We start from the raw sequence: 25,107 nt of genomic DNA, 5'->3' as shown, positions 1-25,107 counted from the left end.
CCCTTTCTACAAAAAATGAAGTGGCACTAATCCCTTTGCCTTTTCCCTACAAATCACTGGACATTTAAACGCAAGTGCCAGGTAAGTGCAGTATTATTGTTCCTCCCGTCTCCCCGCTGAGAGGAAGGCCACAACTCTCTCAAGCTCTCTTAATTTCCAGAAAGGCCAAAAGTCAACGCAGACCATGCACCATCAACTCGCTTCACATGCTGCACGGGCATGCAGGTGAACTAGAGCTCACAGCTCTAGTTCCAGATGACGGCCACCCCGCCCTTTCCCAGCAAACGTCCAGAAAGCTCCAGGCCTCCTGCGACCACTACATCCCTGAGAACCTCCGGGTTTCTGCAGCCTTGACATCTCCAGGACCGCCCCAACCCCGGGGCCTCCCGCGCCTACGACGTCCCAGGGGCCGCTCCCCTCCAGGACTCAAGGAACCGCGACGTCCTCGAGACCCTTCCACACCTCACGGAACCCACGACGTCCCCAAGACCCCTCTGAGCCTCCTCTGGCCTTGACGTTCCCGGGACCGCCCCCTTCCGGGCCTCGTGGAAACCACGGTGTCCCCGAGACAGCTTCGGGCCTCCAGCGGACTCCGCGCGGAAGCGTCTTCACGACCCTCCACCAGGGCGCAGCTGGCTTTCCGGGGTCGCAGGGGAGAAGGTCGGGTCCGCCCGGCTCTTGGCCTCGAAACTTCCCCACAGTAGCGCCTCTCCGCGCGACCTTCCTAGGCCGGTGACATGCCTTTCACAACGCCATAGGTAACCAAAGGACCTGGCTTCGCACTCAGAGAACGGGGTGACTGACATTAGGCCCCTAGTCCAGCCCCTCATTCCCTCACCTTATAGACGGCCACACAGGCTGATGTGCAACCCAGGTGAACTCCGATGGCCGCCATGAGGCGGCAGAGACGGTAGCAGCAGTAAAGAGTGCTCGCCGGCTAGCTACAAATCTCGGGCTCCCAACAGCCCCATCAGGCACCGCGGAGACTTCACGTTCCCGCCCACCCACTGCGTCCCTTCCGAACGCCGCGGCCTCCCGCGTCGTCGCCAATCAGCGGGAAGGTCCCGCCTCTCGCAGAGCAGTTAACGAATAGCTTTAGTGCCTCTCTCTCTCCCCCCCACGCCCCGATGATAAGGCACTGCATGTACTCTAGTGCGCACGCGCCAGTAGGGAGGCGGGGAGAAAAATTAAAAAAAAAAAAAGAAGGAGGGGGGAGCTCTCCTCCGCCCCGCCTGGTTTTTTGCTAGTTTGATGGGACCCATTTCTAACTGTGGGTTGACTGGCGTCATTTGCCCTAGGAACTCCGGGTTTGCTCCGCTCCCTGGAGTACTGTAGCAGCTTCCGGCGATAGTTTGGAAGCTGGCGTTGGGTGCAGGTGTCTGAGGAGTTTGGAGCTGCCGGTTCAGGATGTGGTGCGCGAGCCCAGCCGCAATGGTGGCCTTTTGCGCCTGGCTCTGGGTCTCTAACCTGGTGCCGACACAGGGCCAGGAGGCTGGGGGGCGCACGGGGGCCGACTGTGAAGGTGAGCGGTGTGAGACCTGCTTGCATGGCGGCGGCACCGCGCTGCAGCTCAGCTGTTGTCGGCTTTATTTTCTTTTTTTCAGGTTTTGGCTATAAATAATATTTCACTTCGAAAAAGCGAGCCCTTTCTCTAGTTTCCTATCGCCTAAGCCCGAGTCTGCGCGAAAGTTCGAGCTGGGCCTCTTGACACCCCGAGGCACGTCCTGCTCTGTCTGACGGTTAAACTGCGTTGTCAAGGCTGGTGGGTTTTGATCTGGATTCGATTTTGTGCAAACGCGTCTACATTCAGACGACCCTGGCGCCGAATTGATTCAGCTTCTACTAACTGGCGAGATTTGCACAGGAGATGTCTTTTAAGTTAAATTAGTTTGCAACTCCCCAAAGGAAAATAAAACCTGACACGTTGCCTGTAATTGAGTTGAGGTGGCTTTAACTAAGGACTCTGAGGCCATAACTAGCGTTTTTTATGACTACAAGGAAAAGCTGATTTACAAAGGAGGACAATAACTCTTTAGAAAATACAGAAGAACGATTCCTTTGAAGTACATGGAATCTCAGCTATGGATTGAAATCAGAACACGTACTCTCTGGCTCTGGCAGACTTACCTGTTTTTGGCAAAATCAGCGTGATAATATTTCCTTCTGAAGGCTGTTAACATCAAAGATAATTAGGTCCACTAGCTTCATCCTTTTGCACTACAGTAGCACTTAACCTGCATTGAAACAATTTAAATGCATATCCTCACCCTTCTGTAAGCTTGCAATCATTACTTAACTGGAAATTGTAAATTCACAATATGTGTTGAATGAACGGGTGTGTATAGTCTATGACAGCTAAGCTATGGAACACAAGCCAGTTTTCTGTCAGCCCTGCAGTAATTAAACTTTTCTCCAGAAATTAAGAATGTGACTTCTGAAAACTTTATATTGATATTTGCTGAGTTACAATGTTGTTTAAAGATCGCTTACACTTGTGTCCTATACATTTCAAGCCGAATTTTTGAGGCATAAACAATTGATTAGTCATCAGTAATTTATTTTCTGGAGCGTCTACCTAAAAACATTTCAGAAAAGCCAGAGTATCTGGATTAATAAACACGAAGCTTATGCCATCCATTCTTAATTTAATACGCATGTTGTGATTATTAACTTGCATGTCTGACTAACCTGGGTATATATTCCCTTTGTTAGATAAAGAAGTTATAGATTTATAGCAAAAGAAATACTAGTTTTAGAACAAGAAGAACTAGATTCTAGATCTGGTTGTCTTACTGCATATCAGACTTTCATTAGCCACTTAATTTCCTTTAAGGTATAGGATTAAAATGCTATATTATATGTAATTTAAGGCAAAGATAAGAAACTAATAGTCCAGGAGCCACCTGGGACCTACTGAAATAAGTTCACAAAGCATTTTGAAAAACATTTAAATCAGTTGGCTACTTTTAAAATTGGAAGACTTCTGCCTTTTCTTAAAGTACCAGGTGACCTGTTAAGACCAGTCCATGTGTCCAAGTAGTGGGAATTGGCTATGGCTGCTTCTTTTAGAAAGGACATGTGTTCTGTTTCTGAGTTTTGTTTCCGTCTTTCCTATACTGGAATTTCCTTACCCATGCATTTTATTTGCCTGGCCCCTGTGAATATTTAAGTTTCTGAGTCCTGCTTTAGGTCATGTGAGGCTTACTGGAAAAAAAACAAACAAACCTGTAAACATTTTCAGGTCTTTAAAAGTATTGTATTATGTGATTATTTTTTAAACTTTTTTATTTTGAAATAATTATAGATTTGCTTAGGGACTTTTGAATTTTATTTTGTTAAAAATTGTTTTATTCTTGACACCATTACAGATGTCCCCCATTTTCTCCCTTTGCCCCCCTCCACCCAGCTCCCATTTCATCTTCACTACATTGTTGTCTGTGACCATGGACCATGTATATATGCATATATGTTCTTTGGCTAATCTTTTCCTGTCTCCGCCCCCCCCCCCCCCAGATCTGTCTGTTCCATGTATCCATGCCTCTGGTTTTATTTTGTCAGTTTATTTTGTTCATTAGATCCTACATATGAGTGAGATCATATGGTATTTGTCTTTCTCTGACTGGCTTATTTCACTTAGTATTCCCCAGATCCATCCATGTTGTCGCAAAGGGTAGAAGTTCCTTCTTTTTTACTGTCATGTAGAATACCATTGTGTAAATATACCACAACTTTTTTATTTGTTCATCTACTGATGGGCACTTGGGCTGTTTCCAGACCAGGTACTACTTTTAATAAACAAAAAAAGCCCACGACATAAATAAAACGTGGATGGTTACTTGGTTATAGCAATAAATGCCTTTCAGGATCCTTAAATTACTAATTGTTAGGTGATTTATGGTGAGATTATTCTCTTCATGTAAGCCAAGGAATAAATTTCTATTCTTATCTTGGCTTCTCTGTGGCATGGAATACCACTGACTTCTTGCTCTTTCAGAAGCTTCCTTTTCTTGATAGCATCGATTCTGCTTTTTTCTTGCCTTTGCTTCCTGTCTCTCTGTGCCCACTCGTTCATGGTATCTTTCTGATTCTGTAGCCATGGTTTCAGTGTTAGACTTTTCCAGAGTTCTGTCCTCTGCCCTCCTTTCTTCTCAGTCTACACACTCTTCTGTCCAGTCAGAGTCTAGCTAACTAGAGCCTGATTCATTCCAAATGTTTATATCTAATCTGCTTCCTTTCTGGAGTCCAAGATTTTGCACCCAATTCATGACTGAACATTCCCATTTAGATACCTTACACCCTGAACTCAGTCAAGTCACAAACCAAAGTCATCAACTCCTCCCTTCACAGGCCCCCAAACCTACCTGGTAACTAGACCAGACGCTTTTTCCCTGACCCCCTATGCCCCTTAGTATACATTGATTCTACTTTCTGGTTGACTCCCTTCTTCCATTGCCTTGTTACAGATGTTCAACATTTCTACCTTCCTCACTGCCACAGCAGCATTCCTCCTGCTGCCTTTCCACCTCCTCTCTAGTCCCCTGGCAGTGTTATCATATAACTCCCTTATTTAACGTCTTTCATTGGTCACCCATTCCCCTGTTCCCCCAGGTCAGTGCCGCCCCTTTGTTTTCCCCACAGTACCTAGTATACTTCTCATGTTCAGTAATGGTTTGGGTCTCCTCCATGTGTGCACTCCTTGAAAGTCAAGACTGTTCTCTCTCACCACATCACCTCCAGGACTAACACAATGTGAGGTGTAAGACAGGCACTTAATTTTGTCGAACAAATGTATGCATATATGTTGCAATAAAATTTTATGTAACTGTGAGTGAGTCAAAGGTATATCTTTGAAAGTACAAGTTAGAATTCCCAACCCATCATCTAGGTAGTAGATTAGCAGAGCAACAGTTAAGGTCTAGAAATCATATAAAGATATGTTATGGGAATAGTGTAAGAGCTAGGAGGCACTGGGAACTGGGTTTCTTTTGCAGGAAAGTGTGAATTAGGGGTCACTGAGAGGCCTTAATGATAGTTTCTTCTGACTTGCAGCATTAATTATTACAGTAATATCTCCTCCCTTTCCATACTTGATATATTTGCTAATTAAACTTAGCAAACTAAGTATCGGCAATACCCCATTTTTCACATTCTGTGAGTATCATGTAACACAGCTGATTAGCACCCTCCCCATATACTGTACCATACATTGCACAAATCTGTTTTTGCGTTCCAGTTGCATTTTTACCTTTCTCAAAATAATAAAGCAGAATATGCCAAAAATGTTGCATATCTTCTTCAATCTTCAATATTAAAATGGCTGCACAAAAATTCACCAATTTTCATAAGTTTTTAAAGCAATGCATGCTGATATGACAGTTGTCACAATACAATCTGACAACATTGTTTTGAATGAAGTTAAAGACAACTGAGCACTACTAGAGCCATCATATGGAAAAGAAAACTAAAAGAGCCCTGGCTAGTGTGGCTCAGTGGATTGAGCACAGGCCTGTGAACCAAAGCATTGCCGGTTTGAGTCCCAGCCAGGGCACATGCCTGGGTTGCAGGCCATGTCTCTAGTAGGGGGTGCATGAGAGGCAACTGCACATTGATGTTTCACTTCCCCTGTTTCCCCCTCCCCCTCTATCTAAAAATAAATATATAAAATATTTTTTTAAAACTAAATGAAATTTTTGGCCAACCCAATGCTATTTGAATGTTTATGTGCTACAAATTTAGGTAGGTAGACCTCACCCTCTAACTCAAGATTTATGTGTCCAGCTGCTTCTCACAGCCTCTCTTTGGATTTGTATTATACGGTGTTCTCCAGAGAAACAGAACCAATAAGTGAGAGATGGGGGAGAGGGGGGGAGATTGATTTATAATGAATTATCTGGTTATGGAGGCCAAAAAATCTAAATTTCATATTCTGTTCACTAGAATACCATCTTGAGGGTAAGGGCTTTTTCCCTTCATTGCTGGATCTCAAGAACCTAGAGTACTGTTTGGCACTTAATAATTGCTCATTAATATTTGTTAAAGCCATGACTGACTTATATTTAGTGTTCTGCTCCTATTAACAGCATTAGAAATAAATACAACTTATAAAAGATGACATGACTTGCCTTCCAGCTCAAAATACTAAAAATACTGGATAAAGTAAAAATGTAAAAATTATTAAAAATGTAAGTTAGTAAGGTATACCCAGAGGCCAAAAACAAAATAAAAGTGGGAAGCAGGTAAAGGAGTCCTGAGGCTGACTTTAAAATTTTTTTTATTCTTCTTTAGAGAGTGAGGAAGGGAAGGAGAAAGAGAGGGAGAGAAACATCAGTGTGTGGTTGCCTCTCATGCACCCCCAAATGGAGACCTGGCCTGCAACTCAGGCATGTGCCCTGACTGGGAATCAAACCAGTGACCCTTTGGTTCACAGGTCTGCACTCAATCCACTGAGCCACACCAGCCAGGGCTGTGACTTTTGTTTTGAGGGCACTTGCTACCCAGTGAGCTGAAGGTAGGAATTCACAGCTTTGGTAAAATGAAGAGAATAAAGCCAAATCAAGGACTCTCCCAAGTATAATACTACATTATGCCCTGCCCCGCCCAGTTAATTAGGAATTCCACAGAGCTTCATTATAACAGGTAATGGGAAATAAGTACAACTCTACTACCATCTTTATAGACTACAGGAAATTGCATTACTTGAACTTTTTACTGAATAACAGGGGAATCAAAAATATCTCCAGATAATTGATAATCACAGGCTAACCCACATATAAGCTGAAGCCCAAATTCATATTACTTGCATGGATCAAAACATCTCAAATCAGGAATTTAGTTTCAAGAGATTTCAAGCAAACATCAGCAAATGCCAATCTTACAAATAGGAATCCACCTTCTACCTAGTCCTCAAAGAATTCCCACAGCTGAAGTTCTAAGAAATAAAGCTTACATTCAGAAAAATGACAAAGCCATGTGGAAGAAGGGCACCATAAGTGACAGCCAGATGAGGCGAGACAAGAAGCGAGAAGAGAGAAGCAAGGAGAGAGACTGAAAAGGCTTCAGGTACTGGAATTACTAGGGAGAGAATATAAAATGTTTATCATGTTTAAAGAAATAAAGAAGGAATTGAAGATATAAAGGGCAGGAGGCTATTAATAAAAGTCCAACCGTATTTGGAAAAACACCAAATAAACTCCTATAAATAGGAATTAATGGGGTTAATCATAGATTAAACAGCTGAGCAAATTAGTGAATTCGAAGATGGAAGTAATTATCAAGATGGAATCCTTGAGCGTTTAAGAGATAAAAATGTGAAAGATGATGAAGCTACAATGAAGGTACAGAGAAAAATTGCAGCACAGGTTAACTGGCCTGAAGAGAGGATAGCTTGTTTTCTCAAACCAATGCTGTCATCACTCCACAGATTGGGAAGTCCAATGTGCTCCAAAAGGTATGAATAAAAATATCTGATTAATATCTAATCACATAATAGAGGAATTGGAAAACACAAAGGAAAAAAATTTAAACACGGCCAGAGAAGAAAGAAAAGCGCAAATCCCCAGGTTTGGACCCAGAGAAGCTGAGGTTAGAGCCCAAGCACTGCCTTCTGAGTGTGGTGTTGGGAACTAATTTATTTAGGGCAACATTAAAACTAAAATTAAAACAATGAGGCAGTATACAAAATATTCATGAAGATCTGGTTACTCTTAAAGTCCTAACTCATTGTAACATGTGTAATATACTTAGTAGTTCTCCCCTACTCCTGCCACCACCCACTAATCTGGTGGGGTTTTTTTCTTTTACGAGATCAAGCTGGAGCAGACAAGGGGGGGACCGACAGCATGGATGGAACTGGAGAGCATTATGCTGAGTGAAATAAGCCAGGCAGTGCAAGACAAATACCATATGATCTCCCCTTTAAGTGGAACCTAATCAACAAAACAAACAAGCAAGCAAAATATAACCAGAGACAATGAAATTAAGAACAACTTAACAGTAACTAGAGGGGAGATGGGAGGGGATAATGGGAGGAAAAGGGGGAAGGGTTTTCAGGAACAACAATTAAGGACAGATAGGCAAAACCAAGGGGTGTTGGAAGCAGGGGAGGGAGGTGGCGATGGCTGGGGTGGGAGGGAGTGGTGGTGGGGGGAAATACAGACAACTGTACTTGAACAACAATAAAATAAAATAAAATAAATTATTAAAAAAAGAAGAAAGGCACTAAGGACATAAAGAGAGGAACTGACTGTGGGAAAAAAGAAGGATATAAAGAAGATATTTCAAACAAAAAAGGAATAAAAATAAACAAACGTAAAAATGTTTTTTCAAAATTTCCTCTTCTATTATTTTTCTTCTTCCCCTTTAAAACTCTTTTGCTTGATTTGGAATTTCAGTGGTGGTCTTTATATATTAGTCCATCATCTTCCCAGGCTGTTAACTTTCTTTTTAAAAAATTAAATTTATTGGGGTGATACTGGTTAATAAAATCACATAGGGTTCAAGTGTAAATTTTTTTTAATAGAATTTTTTAAAATATTTTATTTATTTACTTTTTAGAGAGAGGGGAAGGGAAGGAGAAAGAGTGGGAGAGAAACATCAATGTGCGGTTGCCTCTCGTGAGTCCCCTGCTGGGAACTGGCCTGCAACCCAGGCATGTGCCCTGACTGGGAATCGAACCGCGATACTCTGGTTCGCAGGCCCGCGCTCAATCCACTGAGCTATGCCAGCCAGGGCTCAAGTGTAAATTTTTTATGATACATGATCAATATATTGCAATCTGTGCCCACCACCCAAAGTCAAGTCATCTTCCATCACCATATATTTGCCCACCTTCACCAACTCCCACCCCTTTCCCTGCTCTCTATATCTTTCTGGAACTCATATAACTTAGGTATTTGGCTTCCTGAATTTCTTACCCTTTTTCTACTTCTTTGTTTTTTGGTTTATTTTCTGGAGATCTTTTTTTCAACTTAATCTTCTAAATAAATCTTGTATAGACTTCTCTAACTGTAGCCATCATATTTTTAATTATCAAGAATTCTTACTTGTCTTTTGATTGTCTGGATATTGTTTATATTTGATTTATCACTTTTTTTCTAAGAACTTGTCAATTTTTACCAGCTACTAGTTTTATTGATCTTTATTTTCTCTACCTAGTTAACTTCTGTTCTTTTATTATTCAATGTCTTTTATATTCTTTTGCTTTATATAGTTATGCTTTTTAAAACTCTTGCCTGAATACTTACTCATTAATTTTCCATTTTTCTGTTTTGAAAGGTACACATTCAGTGATATAAATTTCCTTCTAAGTACTACCTTAACTATATCCCTTAAGTTTTCTAGATAGCATTTGATAGGAATTAAGTCCTAAAAATTACACATTTACATTACTACTTCTACTTTGGCCCACTGATGACTAAGAAGTGTGCAATGTGAAAATATCCAGGCATATGACTGCACTGACCATGTTGCTTTTGTTACTGCTTTCTAATTATGTTCAGAGAATGTGGTCTGTTATGGTGCAGGGTTTTGGATACTTGTTTAGACTTGCCTTTTGCTCAATAATGGCAGGCTTATATAAATGTTGCTTACTTTCTCGAAAACATTCTGAATTTTCTAATTTGGAGGAGAAATGCTCCATATATGTTATTAGCTGAACTTTGCGAATAGTATTGTTCAAATGCTTAATGCCCTTATTAGCTTTAGTCAATTTGATTAAATAATTGTTGAGAGGGTATTAAACCATCTGCTATGATGGTGTTGATTTGCTATTATAAATCCGTCAGGATTTTGTATATTATCAGGCTATGTTATTAGGTGTACAATACTTAAAGTTATTTTATATTTCTGGTAAATGGTTCATATTATAATTAGTTAAGACTTTCGTTACTCACAATAAAGCTTTATATGGTAAACCAGATTTTGGATAGAAGTGTTCTCACATATCTTTTTAATTTTATATTATTTTTTAATTTTGAAATTATTTAACTCATTTAAAATAATAGCAATCAATCCATTACATGTTAACATAAATAACCTGAATTTGATAGAAAATAACTGCTTCCCAAAATGAAAAGTCAAAATAAATGGAGATTTCTACTCCAACCCCAGATGGCATAACAGAGACTGTTTTTACTTTTCTTTCTAAACTAGAAAAGCAGATGAAATATGTAAAGCAACGTTTTAAAGTTGACATTCAATGTCATTTTATATTAGTTTCAGGTGTACAGCACAGTGGTCAGACAATCATATCATCTACAAATTGATTCCTCTGATAAGTCTAACATCCTTCTGGTACTGTAGTTATAGTTATTAAAACATTATTGACTATATTCCTATGCTGTACTTTACATCCCAATCAGTATTTTGTAACTATCAAATTTTTATTCTTAATTCTTTCATCTTTTTCATCTACCTCCAAACCCTTTCCCTCGGCAACCATCAGTTTGTTCCCTGTATCTATGAGTCTATTTCTGTTTTGTTTGTTCATTTATTTTGTTGTTTAGATGCCATCTATAAGTGAAATCATATGGTATTTGTCTTTCTCTGACTGACATTTCATTTACATAATATCCTCCAGGTCCAAAGTGTTGCAAATGGTAATATATTATTCTTTTTTATGGGCAAGTATATAACATTCCATTGTATACATATTACCACTTTTTATTTATTTTTTAAATCCTCTCTTGGGGATATACTTATTGATTTGAGAGAAAGAGGAAGGGAAAAAGAGAAACATCGATTAGTTGCCTCCCATAGGGGCCCTTACTGGGAATTGAAAAGTATGTGTCCAGACCCTGAATAGAATGCACGGCATTTTTGTGCACAGGATGCTGCTCCAACCAACTGAGCCACACCAGCCAGGGCTGTATTACCACTTTAAAAAAATCCACTTGTCTATTGATAGGCCTGTCCGTTGCTTACATGTCTTGGCTATTGTAAGTAACTATAATGAACATAGGGATGCATGTATCTTTTCTTTGTAAAAATATATATTTTGGACTTCCGCCAAGATGGAGGCATAGGTGGAAGCACTGTACTTCCTCGCACAACCAAGTTTAAAAACAACAAAGTTTTAGCAACAAAAACATAGTCAAACTACAGAAAATTGAACTATATGGAAGTCTGATTACAATGAACCCTTCAGCCAAACCGGTAAGAGGGACAGAGCCAGCAGCAGAGCGGGGTCGGGCAGGAAAGACCCACGGGACCTACCCTGGCACACAACCCGGGTGCGCCGGAAGCCACAGGCAGATCCCAGGTGTGGAGTAGCGGGTGGACCCACTGAGGGTGCAAGGTGGTGGACTCACTGAGGGCTGACCATGGTCACACATTCGCGCGCAGATAAACTGGTGAAGGAGCGAACTATGAGACAGACCGTGCAGGCCCCAGTGGCAGGAAGCGGCAGAGGGGACTGCCATTGTCCCTCTCTGACCCTGCCCCCACATACAGCATCACAAACCAGTGACCTGGGTGGCCCCACCCTGGTTAACACCTAAGGCTACGCTCCTCATATGTAACAGGCACGAACAGATCAAAACATGGCTCAAGAACAACTCAGAGCCCCAGAGCCAATAAATCTAAGTGATGAAGAAATAGCCAAACTTTCAGATGCACCGTTCAAAACACTGGTGATCAGGATGCTCACAGAACCGGTTGATTTTAGACGCAAATTAGAGGAACATATGAAGGCTAAATTAATTGAAATGAATGGAAATACACAGGAAACCAATAGTACTGGAAAGGAAACTGGGACTCAAATCAAAGGAGTGGACCAGAAAGAGGAAAAAAATGACCAAACAGAAAAGGATGAAGAAACAAGAATTCAAAAAAATGAGGAGAGGCTTAGGAACCTCCAGGACATCTTTAAACGTTCCAACATCCAAATTATGGGAGTACCAGAAGGGGAAGAAGAACAGCCACCAGTGGAAAACTTATTTGAACAAATAATAAAGGAGAACTTCCCCAATCTGGCAAAGGAAATAGACTTCCAGGAAATTCAGGAAGCTTAGAGTCCCAAAGAAGTTAGATGCAAGATGGAACACACCAAGGCACATTATAATTACATTAGCCAAGATTAAAATGAAGGAGAGAATTCTAGAAGCAGCAAGAAATAAGGGGATAGTCACCTACAAAGGAGTTCCCATCAGACTGTCAGCGGATTTCTCAAAAGAGACCTTACAGGCAAGAAGGGGCTGGAAAGAAGTATTCCAAGTCATGAAATCCAAAGACCTACATCTAAGATTGATCTATCCAGCAAAGCTTTCATTTAGAATGGAAGGACAGATAAAGTGCTTTTCAGATAAGATCAAATTCAAGAAGTTCATCATCACCAAGCCCTTATTATATGAAATGTTAAAGGGACTTACCTAAGAAAAAGAAGATAAAAAAGATGAACAGTGAAAGGACAGCAAACTCACAGTTATTAAGAACCACACCTAAAACAAAAACAAACTAAAAGGACAGCTAGATCAGGAGCAGAACCATAGAAATGAAGATCACATGGAGGGAGAAGGAGAAGGGAGGAGAAGGTACAGAAAATAAGCAGCATAGATGGTAGGTAGAAAATAGATAGGGGGAGGGCAAGATTAGTATGGGAAATATAGAGTCTAAAGAACTTGAGACAGGAGGTCATAAACTAAGGGGGGAATGGTGGGGGAGCCGGTGTGCAGGGTGGAGGGGAATGAAGGGGGGAAATAGAACAACTGTAATGGCATAATCAATAAAATATATTTTAATTTATAAAATATTTTTTTATTTATCAGTTTTGGAGAGAGAAGGGAGGAAGAGAGATAGAAACATTGATTTGTTGCTTCACTTATTTACACATTCATTGGTTGATTCTTATATGCACCCTGATAAGGAAATCGAACCTGCAACCTTGGCATATCAGGATGATACTCTAACCAACGGAGCTACCTGGCCAAGGGTGCATATATCTTTTCAAATTAGTATTTTGGGTTTCTTTGTAAATATACCCAGAAGTGACATTGCTGGGTCATAACGCAGTTGCATTTTGATTTTTTTGAGGAACTGGCATACTGTTTTTCACATATCTTTTAATTTTTTAAACTTTTCTTTTTTGTACATTTATGCATATTTTAATTAATGATAGTTTGGGTTTTATTTCTCTCAGTTAATTTTGTGGGGTTTTAAAAGAAATTTTTGTGTTTTTTCTTGTTCTTTTTTATTTTACTGCCTTCTAGTGGACTGATAATGTTTTTAAAGTCTCTTCACGTCCCCTGCACCAATACTGATTTAGCAGTAATTTATTTACATTTTTCAGATATTAACGCTTACATTTTTAACATGTTTAATTTGCTAAAAATTAATATGACTTCACAATTTTGTTTTGCTACCTTCCTCCTGGATGATAAAGGACCTTGGGAAGTTGAACTCAAATTCATCTTTATTTCCTAATCCTAAGTGTTAGGATTGTCCTGTATTGGGGTTTACCTGTGTTTATGCCCTTACATGTTCTTTATTATTGTTTTTATAGTTAACCATTAGATTTTTCTCCAATTTCTCATTTTCTGTTCTTATCATTGCTTTTTTTTTTCCAGTTCCTTTTTTTAAAGTTGTTGTTCAAGTACGGTTGTCTCCATTCTCCTCCTCCCTCTGTCTCCATCTATCCCCGCCTCTCACTCTTGATTCTACCCCTTTTTGCTTTGTCCATGTGTACTTTATACCTGCTCCATGACAACTCTGCCCCTACTTTCCCCCTACTCTTCTCCCACTTCCCTTTGGTTACTGTCAGATTGTTCTTAAGTTCAATGTCTCTGGTTATAGTTTGCTTGCTTGTTTGTTTTGTTGATTAGGTTCCACTTATAGGTGAGATCATATGGTATTTGTCTTCCACCACCTGGCTTATTTCACTTAGCATAATGCTCTTCAGTTCCATCCATGCTGTTGAAAAGGGTAGGAGCACCTTCTTTCTTTCTGCTGCATAGTATTCCATTGTATAACTGTACCATAGATTTTTGATCCACTGGTTTACTGACGGGTGTGCTTCGGTTGCTTCCAGCATTTGGAATTTTACAATTTACAATCGTAAATTGTGCTATGAATGTTGGGGTGCATAGATTCTTTATCATCATTACTTCTTATAGCTTGATCCTTCCTTCTGGATTTTTGTCTCCTTTCTGAAGTGCATTGTTTAGTTAAGTCTCATACAGTGCTTCATATATAGAAATTGTTCAATAAATCCCTATTCACTGATTAAATCAATGTATCAAATTAACATAGTTTAAACAACTTTAGGTGTCTAGTTTGTGCATTAAGGTGATTTATGTATCTTGTCCCATTTGCCAGGCAGACAGATAAGACAAATGATTACTGGGGTCTAGAGGACAGAGCACATTGCCTCGCTCTAATGAATACCATGAATTAAGAGGAAGCATAGAGAGAACCAAGGGTCTATGCCTGTCTAATTTTCTATGCTATGTTTCCCTAGAAGTCTCTTTCAAATATTAAGGCTATATTTTTCCAGCTTAAGCTTCTGGCCTCTGTTTGTTTCTTGGTTTGTTGCCCCATCTGAGAAAGCAACATGGGAAAGCATCCCCCTCCTACTGTCGAGTAACTGAATCAGTAAGTGTGGGCCCAGAGTCGCACCACCCGGATTCTTATTTCCTCTCTACCACTTATTGGGCAAGTTAATTGGCCTTTCCTTGGCTCATTTCTTCGTCTATAAGATGAGGATGGTAATGTATCTACATCATACATTTTGAGACTTCAATGAATCCCAGAATGAGCTTAGAACAGAAGGAGCCTGGAACAGTTCCGGCACCAGTAAACACCCAACACATGGCTGTTGTTGCCCTTGTCTCTCATGAGCCTCATTTATTCACTGGCTCTTTACCCTGGGATCAAATACAATTGTTCATTTTGGGGTTTAATGTCAGGCTCATGCTGATGGAACATATAAACAGATGCAGACCACCTTTGAAAGAAGGGGCTTCATTCAAAATGCATATTCAGGTTTTCTTCCATGCTTCAAATTAAATGTCCCTTGAGTGTAATAATGAGGGACATTTATACCCCATTGACATCAATGGCTAGATCTTCCAGACAGAAAATCAGCAAAGAAACAGCAGCCTAAAATGACATACTATACCAGATGGATTTAATTGATATCTTCAGAGCATTTCACCCCAAAGCAGCAGAATATGCATACTTTTTAAGTGCACATGGAATTTTTTTCTAGGATAGTCCACATGTTAGGACACGAAGCAAGTCTTAATAAATTTAAAAAAGATTAAAATCATATCAAGCATCTTCTCTGACCACACTGGTGTGAAAGTAGGAATCTATCACAAGAGAAAAACCTGAAAGGTGCACAAAGACATGGAGGCTCCATAACATATTACTAAACATGAGTTAACAGTGAAATTAAGGAATAAATCAAAAGATACCTCAAATCAAATGAAAATGAGAACACATCAAACCAAAATCTGTGGAATGTAGCAAAGGCAGTCCTGAAAATATTCATAGCATTACAGGCCTAAGTCAAGAAACAAGAAAAATCTCATTTTTCTTTACCTTGCACATAAAGGAACTAGATAAACAACACAGCCAAAAGTGAGTAGAAGAAAGGAAATAATAAAGATCAGAGCAGAAATCGAAAAAACAGTCTTAAAAAAACAACACAGAAGATCAATGAAACCAAGAGCTTATTTTTTGAAAAGATAAACAAGATCGATAAACTTTAACCAGACTCACAAGAGAAAAAAAAAAGGACCAAAATAAATAAAGTGAGAAATAAAAGAAGGAAAGTAACAACTGACACCACAGAAATACAAAGGATTGTAAGAAAACATTATAAACAACTATATGCCAACATATTGGACAATTCGGGAGAAATGGATAAATTCCTAGAAACATACAATCTCCCAAAACTAAATCAAGAGGAAACAGTAAGTCTGACTAGATCAATTACAACTAGTGAAACTGAAGCAGTAACCTAAAAACTTCCAACAAACAAAAGTCCTGAAATGAATGTCTTCACAGGTGAATTTTACCAAATGTTCACAGAAGAACTAACACCTATCCTCAAACTATTAAAAAAATTCAAGAGGAGGGAACACTCCCAAGCTCATTTTTGAGGTCAGTGATATCCTAATTCCAAAACCAGGTAAAGACACTACAAAGAAAGAAAGTTATAGGCTAATATCCCTGATGAACACAGATGTAAAACTCCTCAACAAAATATTAGCAAACTGAATCTAGCAATACATACATACAAAAAAATCATACACCATAATCGAGTGGGATTTATTACTAGGATACAAAGTGTGTACAATATCTACAAGTTAATTTACATGATATGCCACATAAACAAAATAAAGATAAAAATAATATGATCATATGAATTGATTCAGAAAAATACCCATTTACGATAAAAACTCTCAGCAAAGTGGGAGTAGAGGGAATATATCTCAACATAAGAATGGCCATATATGAAAAAATTCACAGCTAGCATTACATTCAATGAGGAAAAACTAAAAGCATTTCCCTTATGATCAGGCACAATTCAGGGATGTCCAAGTTCATCACTCTTATTTAACATAGTACTGAAAGTCTTAGCCACAGCACTGAGATGACAAGAAGAAATAAAAGGCATTCAAATTGGAAAGAAAGAAGTAAAACTGTTATTATTTGCAGATGACTTGTACTGTATATAGAGCATCCTAAAAATTCCACCAAAAAAGTACTAAAAATGATATATGAATTAAGCAAAGTAGCCAGATACAAAATAAATATCCAGAGATTGGTTGCATTTTTATAAACCAATCATAAACTATCAGAAAAGGAAACTAAAAAAAGTTCGATTTATGATTGCATCAAAAAAATAAAATACCTAGGAATAAATTAAACCAAGGAGGTGAAAAACTTGTACATGGAAAGTTATAAAACATTGAAGAAAGAAATTGAAGAAGATACAAATAAATGGAAGCAGGTACTGTGTTCATGCATAAGAAGAATTAACATTGTTAAAATGTCTATACTACCCAAAGCAATCTATAGATAGGTTCAATGCAATGCCTATTAAAATACCAATTATATACAAGGGGGTATCCCTCCAAACTGGAATTATCTTCTAGAGGGTAGGCCCCTTGTAGTACAGGCTCCCTCCACTAGATGAGTGTTCTAGGAACTCATCTGTATCAGTGTACCAACTGGGCTTGTTGCGAGAGGCTGCATTTGGTTTCAGTGAATTTTTTTAAAACATTCTTTCAATGCTTTTGCCCATTTCATAAGGGGTGATTACGAGTGCACCTGCCCACACTGCACTGAGTGTTCAGCAGTTTTTGACCAAAAGTGGCATGACCCCTGTGCCCTACTGTCTCTATTCACCTGATCTCACCCTGAGCGACTATTTTTGTTTCCCTGATGAAAAAAGTTATCAAAGAGAAATGTTGTGGAAGAGGTGAAACAAAAATGTCAGAAGCACTAAAAGGTATCAAAATTGACACATTCAAAACTGTTTTGAGCAGTGGAACAAAGATCTCAATAGGTATATTGAATTAAATGGAGAATATTTTGAAGTTGACTGATGTTTAAATACGTAATAACAAATACACATATTTTTATAAATAAATCTAAGGGGGTTTTGGGTGCCCTTTCATAGTTCACAGATCTAGAACAAATATTTTTAAAAATTTATTTGGAACCACAAAAGACTTTGTATAGAAACAGCAATCTTGAGAAAGAAGGACAAAGTTGGAGGAATCATGCCACCTGATATCAAATTATACTACAAGGCCACAGCAGTCAAATGAGTATGGTCCTGGCATAAAAACAGACAAATAGATTAATGGAAAAGAATAGAGAGCCCAGAAATAAGCCCATGCCTATATGATCAACAAAGGAGTCAGGAATATTCAATGGGGTAAAGAGTCTATTCAACAAATGGTGTTAGGAAAATTGGACAGAAACGTGCAATTAAATGAAACTAGATGACCTACTTACACCGTGTATAAGAATAAACTCAAAATGGGTTAAAGACTTAAATGTAAGACTTGAAGGCATAAAACTCCTAGAAGAAAATAGGCAGTAAATTCTCTGACACCTCTCTTAGCAATATTTCTTTTGATATATCTCCTCAGGCAAAGGCAACAAACAAACAAAATAAACAAATGGGACTACATCAAACTAAAAAGTTTTTGCATAGCAAAGGAAACCACTGACAAAAGGAAAAGCCAGTCTACCAAATAGGAGAACACATTTTCCAATGATACATCTGATAATAGGTTAATATTCAAAATTTATAAACAGCTCATATAACTCAACAGCAGAAAAACAAGCAATTCAATTAAAAAATGGGCAGAGGACCTGAGTAGACACTTCTCCAAAGAGGACATACAGGTGGCCAATAGACATATGAAAAGATGCTCAACATTTCTAACCATCAGAGAAATGCTAACTATCCCACATTGAGATATTACCTGATTCTGTCAGAATGACTATCATCAATAAATCAATAAGCAGCAAGTGTTGGAGAGGATGTGGAGAAAAGGGAACCCTCGTGCTCTCTTGGTGGGAATGTAGACTGGTGCAGTCACTGTGGAAAAAAGTATGGAGACTCCTTAAGAAATTAAAAATGGATCTGCTTTATGACTTAGCAATTCCACTTCTGAGTATATATCTGAAGAAACCTAAAACACTAATTTGAGAGAATATATGCACCCCTATGTTCATTGCAGCATTATTTACAATACCCAGAATATGAGAGCAACTCAAGTGGCCACTGATACATGAGTGGATTAAAAAGTGGTGGTACATAATACAATGGAATTATTATACTCTGCCATTAAAATGAATGAAATCTTACTATTTGCAACAGCATGGATCCTTTATGCATGGGCGTAAAGGACCTAGAGGGTATTATGCTAAGTGAAATAAGTCAGAAAAAGACAAATACCATATGATCTCACTTATATGCAGAATTTAATGAACAAAAGAAATGAACAAACAAAACAGAAACAGACTCATAGGTACAGAGAACACAGTGATGGTTTCTTTGGGGGAGGGGAGCTGCAGGTCTGGTTTTTTTTAAAGGTGAAGGTATTAAGAACTGCAAATTGGTAGTTAAAAATAGTAATAAGGATGTCAAGTACAGCATAGGAAATGTAATCAATAATATTGTAATAGCTATGTATGGTCCTAGGTGGATACTTGAAATATCAAGGGGACCACTTTGTAAATTATGTGATCATCTAGTCATATGCTGTACACCTGAAACTTATTCAAAATAGTATTGAATATAAAAACAAAACAAAACAAAAACATGTCCCAATCATCACACCCTATAAAAAGCTGTATTTTCTTTAGGGCTAGCCAAATTTTGTAGGAATGTTCTTGATTTAGGTGGAACTTGGTTCCAGAGATTGATTGATCGATTCTATAAACTCATGTTATTCAAAGTCCAATCCTAAGCTAATAGCTACAGGCCCTAAATCATTCTTCCAAATATTTTTGATTCACTGTCATGATGTGTTAAATCATAGTTATACTTTTTATTGGATGAGTAGGACATATACAGAGGTGTGTTAGTGGTTGTCTTGTACATAAATATGTAATTTCTTTATTCCTTCTAGTATGTGAAGAATTCTTGAACCGGTTCTACAACTCATTGATAGCCAGAGGAATTAATTTTTCTTTGGACACCATAGAAAAAGAATTGATCAGCTTTTGCTTGGGCGTCAAAGGAAAAGAAAACCGCCTGGTATGGTAAATCTTCACATTTCATTTTTCCCTGAGGCTTGAAGGAAAATGCTAACACTATTATTTCTGATCTTAGGCTTACTGTTCTCCTGCTTAGATGCTGGCCCCAGGCATGTTCACTGTAAAGAGCAAGTAGGAACTTTTCATTCAACAAAATGCAGTCATATGAATTTTAATCTAGAATACATCAGTTTTCATTTTGCTTTTGGAATAAACCACAGAAAAATCAAGCTCATATTTTGTTAAATAAAATTATACAATTGAATGTCTAATTGAGAATTTATTGTTCTGAGTTAAAAATGGGAAGACTTTCTATTTCTTACCAAGACAATTAGTTAAAGCTTTCAAAATATTTTATATCCTTGTTTATATATAACCATGAAGTATTCATATTTTCTTGTAATGATGTTTATGTAGTGTTTCCTGGATATACACAAATGACTTTGTCAATATACTGGTTTATATCATGAAAAATAGTCTTAGGCCAATTTGTTTTGCCTAAAATTGTATGCTTAACTTTTTAGTTCAGTTTGCACTGTAGGCATCTCACCACTGGCACATGGTAAAAATCTCAGCATTTATTTGTACCATTAAGTTTTATATTGGTAAATATAAAATGATTAAGTTGGGTGGCTTGAAAAGCAGTATAACATTAAAAGTGGCCTGAACTATAGAGCCAAAATGTTAGATTTCTTAAAATTCAATCTCCTTCTGCCCTCAGCTCTTCGCTGGAGGAAGCCAGCCCTAAAACACAGATTGGCCCCTCCCTCGCACACCCAGGCCTAGTAAAAGCAGCCAAAACAGTGAACAGCATGATAGCTCCAGACAGGTAGCCCAAGGTCAGTTAGACACAATGTCTAACATCAACCAGTATCTGAACCCTGAATAAATGGACCCAGAACCAACACAAGCAGTGGTGGTCCTCAGATCACACCAGAGCTCAACACGACTAACCACACTAGCAGCACACCCAAAGGGGGATTCCCGCAGGCACCAAACCCTACTGGGAACAATTCTGCCTGCATGGCATCTCCTACATGGTGACCAAGGTTTACCCTTACAGTCAGCCAGCCTGAAGGGTTAACTCCACCCATGAAAAGGCCAACAGCATTCAAGACTCAACTCCAATAGGGTGCACATAACTCACAAGAAACCTTCCTGGAGCAGAGTTCAGGTGATTTGGAAGAGTGTGCCACTGAGGCTGTCGAGCCACCTTCATCATAAAGCCATCACAACAGATTTGGGAGTTAGAGTACATTTACCTAACACACAGAAATAAAATAGGGAGACAAAAAAAAAACATGCCCCAAATGAAAGAACAAGAGGAATCCCCGGAAAAAGAATTAAATGAAATGGAAACAACTAATATTCCAGATGCAGAGTTTAAAACAATTGTTATAAGGATGCTCAAAAACCTTAGGGGAAAAAATGGATGATCTCAGTGAGAACTTATGGAGGCAGTAAACATTAAAAAGGACATAGAAACTATAAAAAAAGAACCAGTCAGAAATGAAGAATACAATATCTGAAATTAAGAATACACTGGAAGAAATCAACAGGGGGTTAGGTGAAGCAGAGGACTGAATCAGCAATTTAGAGCACAAACTGAGAGTAAGCACCCAAGCTATGCATCAAAAAGAAAAGAAAATGTAAAAAAATGAGGCGAGTCTAAGAGACCTCTGGGACATCATCAAGTGTAACAATGTCTGCATCATAGAGGTACCAGAAGGAGAAAAGAGAACAGGGACCAATAACATAGTTGAAAAAATAAGGGCTAAAATTTTTCCTAAATTGGTGAAGGAAAAAAACGCACAAATTCAGAAAGCACAGAGAGTCCTGATCAAGAGGAATTTAAAGAGATCCACACCAAGACACATTATAATTAACATGACAGAAGTTAAAGATGAAGAGAGAATCTTAAATGCAGTAAGAGAGAGACAGTTACCCAAAAGAGAGTTCCCGTAAGGCTGTCAGCTGAATTCTCAACAGAAACGCTTCAGACCAGAAGAGGTTGGCATGAAATATTCAAAGTGAAAAGCAAGGACCTACGACCAAGACTATTTAATCCAGCAAGGGTATCATTTAAAACTGAAGGTGAAATACAGACCTTCCCAGACAGCACCCCCCCCAAAAGGCTTATAGAACTTATCATTGCCAAACCAGTATTGCAAGAAACATTAAAAGGCCTGCTTTAAAAAGAAGAAATAGAAAGTGAGAGGAACCTAGGTATAAAGAAAAAATGGCAATAAATAAATAAATAGGCTATCAATAATAACCTAAAATATGAACAGATTAAGTGCTCCAATCGAAAGACATAGGCTAGCTGAAAGATGAATATTATATGATCTCACCTACAAGTGGAACTAATCAACAAAACAAACAAGGAAGCAAAATAGAACCAGACATGAAAATAAAGAGCAAACTGACAGTGAACAAAGGGGAGGGGGAAGGAGTAACAGGGGAAAGAAGGGAAGGGTCAAGTCAAGGAGCACCACATTAGGAACCCAAAAACATGGGTCGGGGGTGGGGACTGACTGTGGGAGCAGGGGAGGGGGAATAGATGGAGTAGGGGAAAGCAATGGGGAAGACTTGGGACAACTGTAATTGAACAACAGTAAAAAAATATTTTATTTATTTATTTTTAGAGGGGAGGAAGGGAAGGAGGGAAACATTGATGTATGAGAGAAACATTGATTGGTTCTCTCTCGTACATGTACACACACAGACCAGGGACCACACCCACAACGTGGGTATGTGCTCTGACCTGTAATTGAACTGGTGACCTTTTCTTATTCAGGATAATGCTCAACCAACTCAGTCACATCAGTCAGGGCTGGAACTGTGTTTTGACACAGTGGTCCCACTTCTGGAAATATATCTTAAGAATCTTGAAACACTAATCTGAAAGAGTATATGCACCCTTCTGTTCATTGCAGCCTTATTTACAATAGCCAAGATCTGGAACCAGCTCAAGTGCCCATCAGTAGATGAGTGGATAAAAAAGCTGTGGTTCATTTACACAGTGGAATACTACATGGCTGTAAAAAAAGGAAGGAAATCTTACCTTTCGTGATAGTATGGATGGAACTGAAGAGTATTACACTAAGTGAAATAAGCCAGTTAGAGAAAGACAGATACCATATGATTTCACTTACATGTGGAATCTAATGAACAAAAGATGCTTCTGAACAAAATAGAACAGAGTCATGGACACGTGGAACAGACTGACAGTATCAGTGAAGAGGTGGGTAATGAGGCTGGATGAAAGAAGATGAAGGGATTAGTCAAAGAAGCATATATATTGGACATAACACACAGACACAGACAACAGTGTAGTGAGAGCAAGAGGGAAAGCAGGTGGGGGTTAGGTGGAGGTGGGTAAAGTATACTGGGGACTTCTGTAATAGCATCAACAGTAAAAAGAAAGTTTAAAAAAATAAAATGAAATAAAACTCAATCTCTCCTCCTTGCTAGCTGGTGGCCTGCAGTTGGCTTGGGTATAAAATGGGTATGTAATAGTACTGACTTCACAGGATTGCTATGATAATAAGTTAGGACCAGTTAAACCCTGGGAGCAGTGCTTGGCACAGGGAACACTCAGCAAGCCTTGGAAAATCATATGAACTGTTGGGAACTTCTAATTAGGATGCTTATGGGAATGGAGGCACTTGTTTCCTGGTGTGTGAGCTGTGCTTAAAATTTAAGAGCTGGCCCATGAAAACTAGGTTAACCTCTTTCTTACTTCTCAAAACCATATGACTTGCTTTTCTCAGTGTCTGAGCTACTACATTCTCTTCATTCTCCTTCAGTGCTACTACCTAGGAGCAACCAAAGATGCAGCCACCAAGATCCTAAGCGAGGTCACCCGCCCAATGAGTGTGCACATGCCTGCAGTGAAGATCTGCGAGAAGCTCAGGAAGATGGACAGCCAAATCTGTGAGCTGAAATATGGTATAATGGAGTCCCATGTCTTTTTTTCCATAATGTCCAAAGTAGTGCCAATTCTCAAAACAGGCTATGTTTCTAGAAAGTCAGTGTTGGAAGGGAAGGAATTCTCCACTTGCCACTAGGTTGTTGGGCTGCTGAATGGTGCTTAATGCCGTCTGGCCTTTTGGGGGCTGAGAGAAATGAACACTGGCACAGTCAACTTTAGGTAAAACTGTCATCCCAAATAGGAAAGTTTAAACTCTTAAGTCACCAAGACAGTGTCAACTGTGTACATCAAGGAGAATTCAAAGTATCAAGGGAACAACTACTCACGGGGATTTAGCTCTTGGTAACCCACTGAAAGAAGTAGCATTTATTCAAAGGTGATACCAGGACTCAGAAGTTTTAAGTGTGTCTGTATCTTTTCCCCTAGATTTGTCTGTCTATTATTTTGCCTGCCAGCTTTAAATTTTAGGAAATAGGTTATTTGTAGCAAATCAGGTTTTGCCTGATGAAATAACCTTTTTGAGGGTACCTAAAATAAACAGCCGGGAAAGATGTCCTACTTAAATCATTACCCTTGGCCTTATATGTTTCACATAGATAAATTTATTATTTTTGTACTGAGGATTTCTATCTGGGCCAGCCTTTTGGGTAGACTGGGTAGGCTTGGGTAGACTTAAAGGCTTTTGGTGGGGGCAGGCGGCAGTTCCTTTCTTAGCTTATCCTTAACACCTGAAGTTCCACCAGTACAGACCCATTTCTTTTGCTCAAGTAATTGTTTTATGTTACATACTCAAATCCACTGTAGTATTGTAAACTACCTAATTAGTACCCAGACTGAATTATTTTAATCTTATTTTCTAACATAGCTGTGTAAAATTGTTATGCACCATCATTACATAACCGGCCTTAAATAGATTTAAGTTTGGAAGATACTCAAAACAACCTGCTTCTCAACTTGCCAGGGGCAGGCCCCAGCTTCCAAGGTAGTGATTAAGGGACAGGCATCCCTTTTTATTGGCTTCCAAGCAATGCAGGCGAGGCAGGAATCGCTGAGGCCATATAAACAATATTCTTAAAAGGGAAAAACCTGTGCTGATTCTTTAGTTCAACAAAGTTATTTAGAATGTCTTCTATCATGCGCAAGAGAACTTACTGGGTTCCTTGATAATAGAAATATTCATCGGATATTATTAATAAATGAATATTTACTAGTGTTTGGACAATGCTGGCCACTAGAGGCCCTTGGGGAGCCACGAACTAGTTTTAATTTTGGTATCAATCTTTTCCATGTAGTTTTAGGGGGTCACAGAGGTTTCCCCTTTTTAAAATTAATGACAGATTCTAAATTGTTTAGAAAAGCTCAAAGAAACTACTGACACTGCAATGAAGTATATTTCTCACTCAACTTTATTTTGAATAGACCACTAGGCCCAATGTTTTGTTTCCTGCTTATTG

General features: G+C 38.9%; 2 protein-coding genes across 3 annotated transcripts in view; one reads left to right on the top strand and one right to left on the bottom strand.

Moving 5' to 3' along the window:
* HSPA14 (heat shock protein family A (Hsp70) member 14) overlaps nt 1-987 on the bottom strand; it is a 34,474-nt gene extending 33,487 nt beyond the window's left edge. For both annotated transcript variants that reach the window (XR_008391723.1, XM_037141267.2), the window contains exon 1: nt 839-987. Coding sequence is in view for 1 of the 2 variants with exons in the window: in XM_037141267.2 (XP_036997162.1) it covers nt 839-895 (57 nt within the window). In the remaining variant the exon portion in view is untranslated. The remainder of the gene's footprint in view (nt 1-838) is intronic.
* A 230-nt stretch (nt 988-1,217) lies between these two features.
* Nucleotides 1,218-25,107, top strand: part of CDNF (cerebral dopamine neurotrophic factor) — a 28,581-nt gene continuing 4,691 nt past the window's right edge. Inside the window, exons 1-3 of the mRNA XM_037141266.2 lie at nt 1,218-1,522; nt 19,593-19,720; nt 23,529-23,670. Of these exons, the coding sequence (XP_036997161.1) occupies nt 1,408-1,522; nt 19,593-19,720; nt 23,529-23,670 (385 nt within the window). The 5' untranslated portion in view covers nt 1,218-1,407. The remainder of the gene's footprint in view (nt 1,523-19,592; nt 19,721-23,528; nt 23,671-25,107) is intronic.

The sequence above is a fragment of the Artibeus jamaicensis genome, unplaced genomic scaffold, assembly GCF_021234435.1.
Source record: "Artibeus jamaicensis isolate MK-2021 breed Jamaican fruit bat unplaced genomic scaffold, CSHL_Jam_final contig_426, whole genome shotgun sequence".
In the NCBI taxonomy this organism is placed as follows: Eukaryota; Metazoa; Chordata; class Mammalia; order Chiroptera; family Phyllostomidae; genus Artibeus; species Artibeus jamaicensis.
The sequence above is the reverse complement of the archived record's forward strand: the minus strand, read 5'-3'. Positions and strand labels throughout refer to the sequence as shown.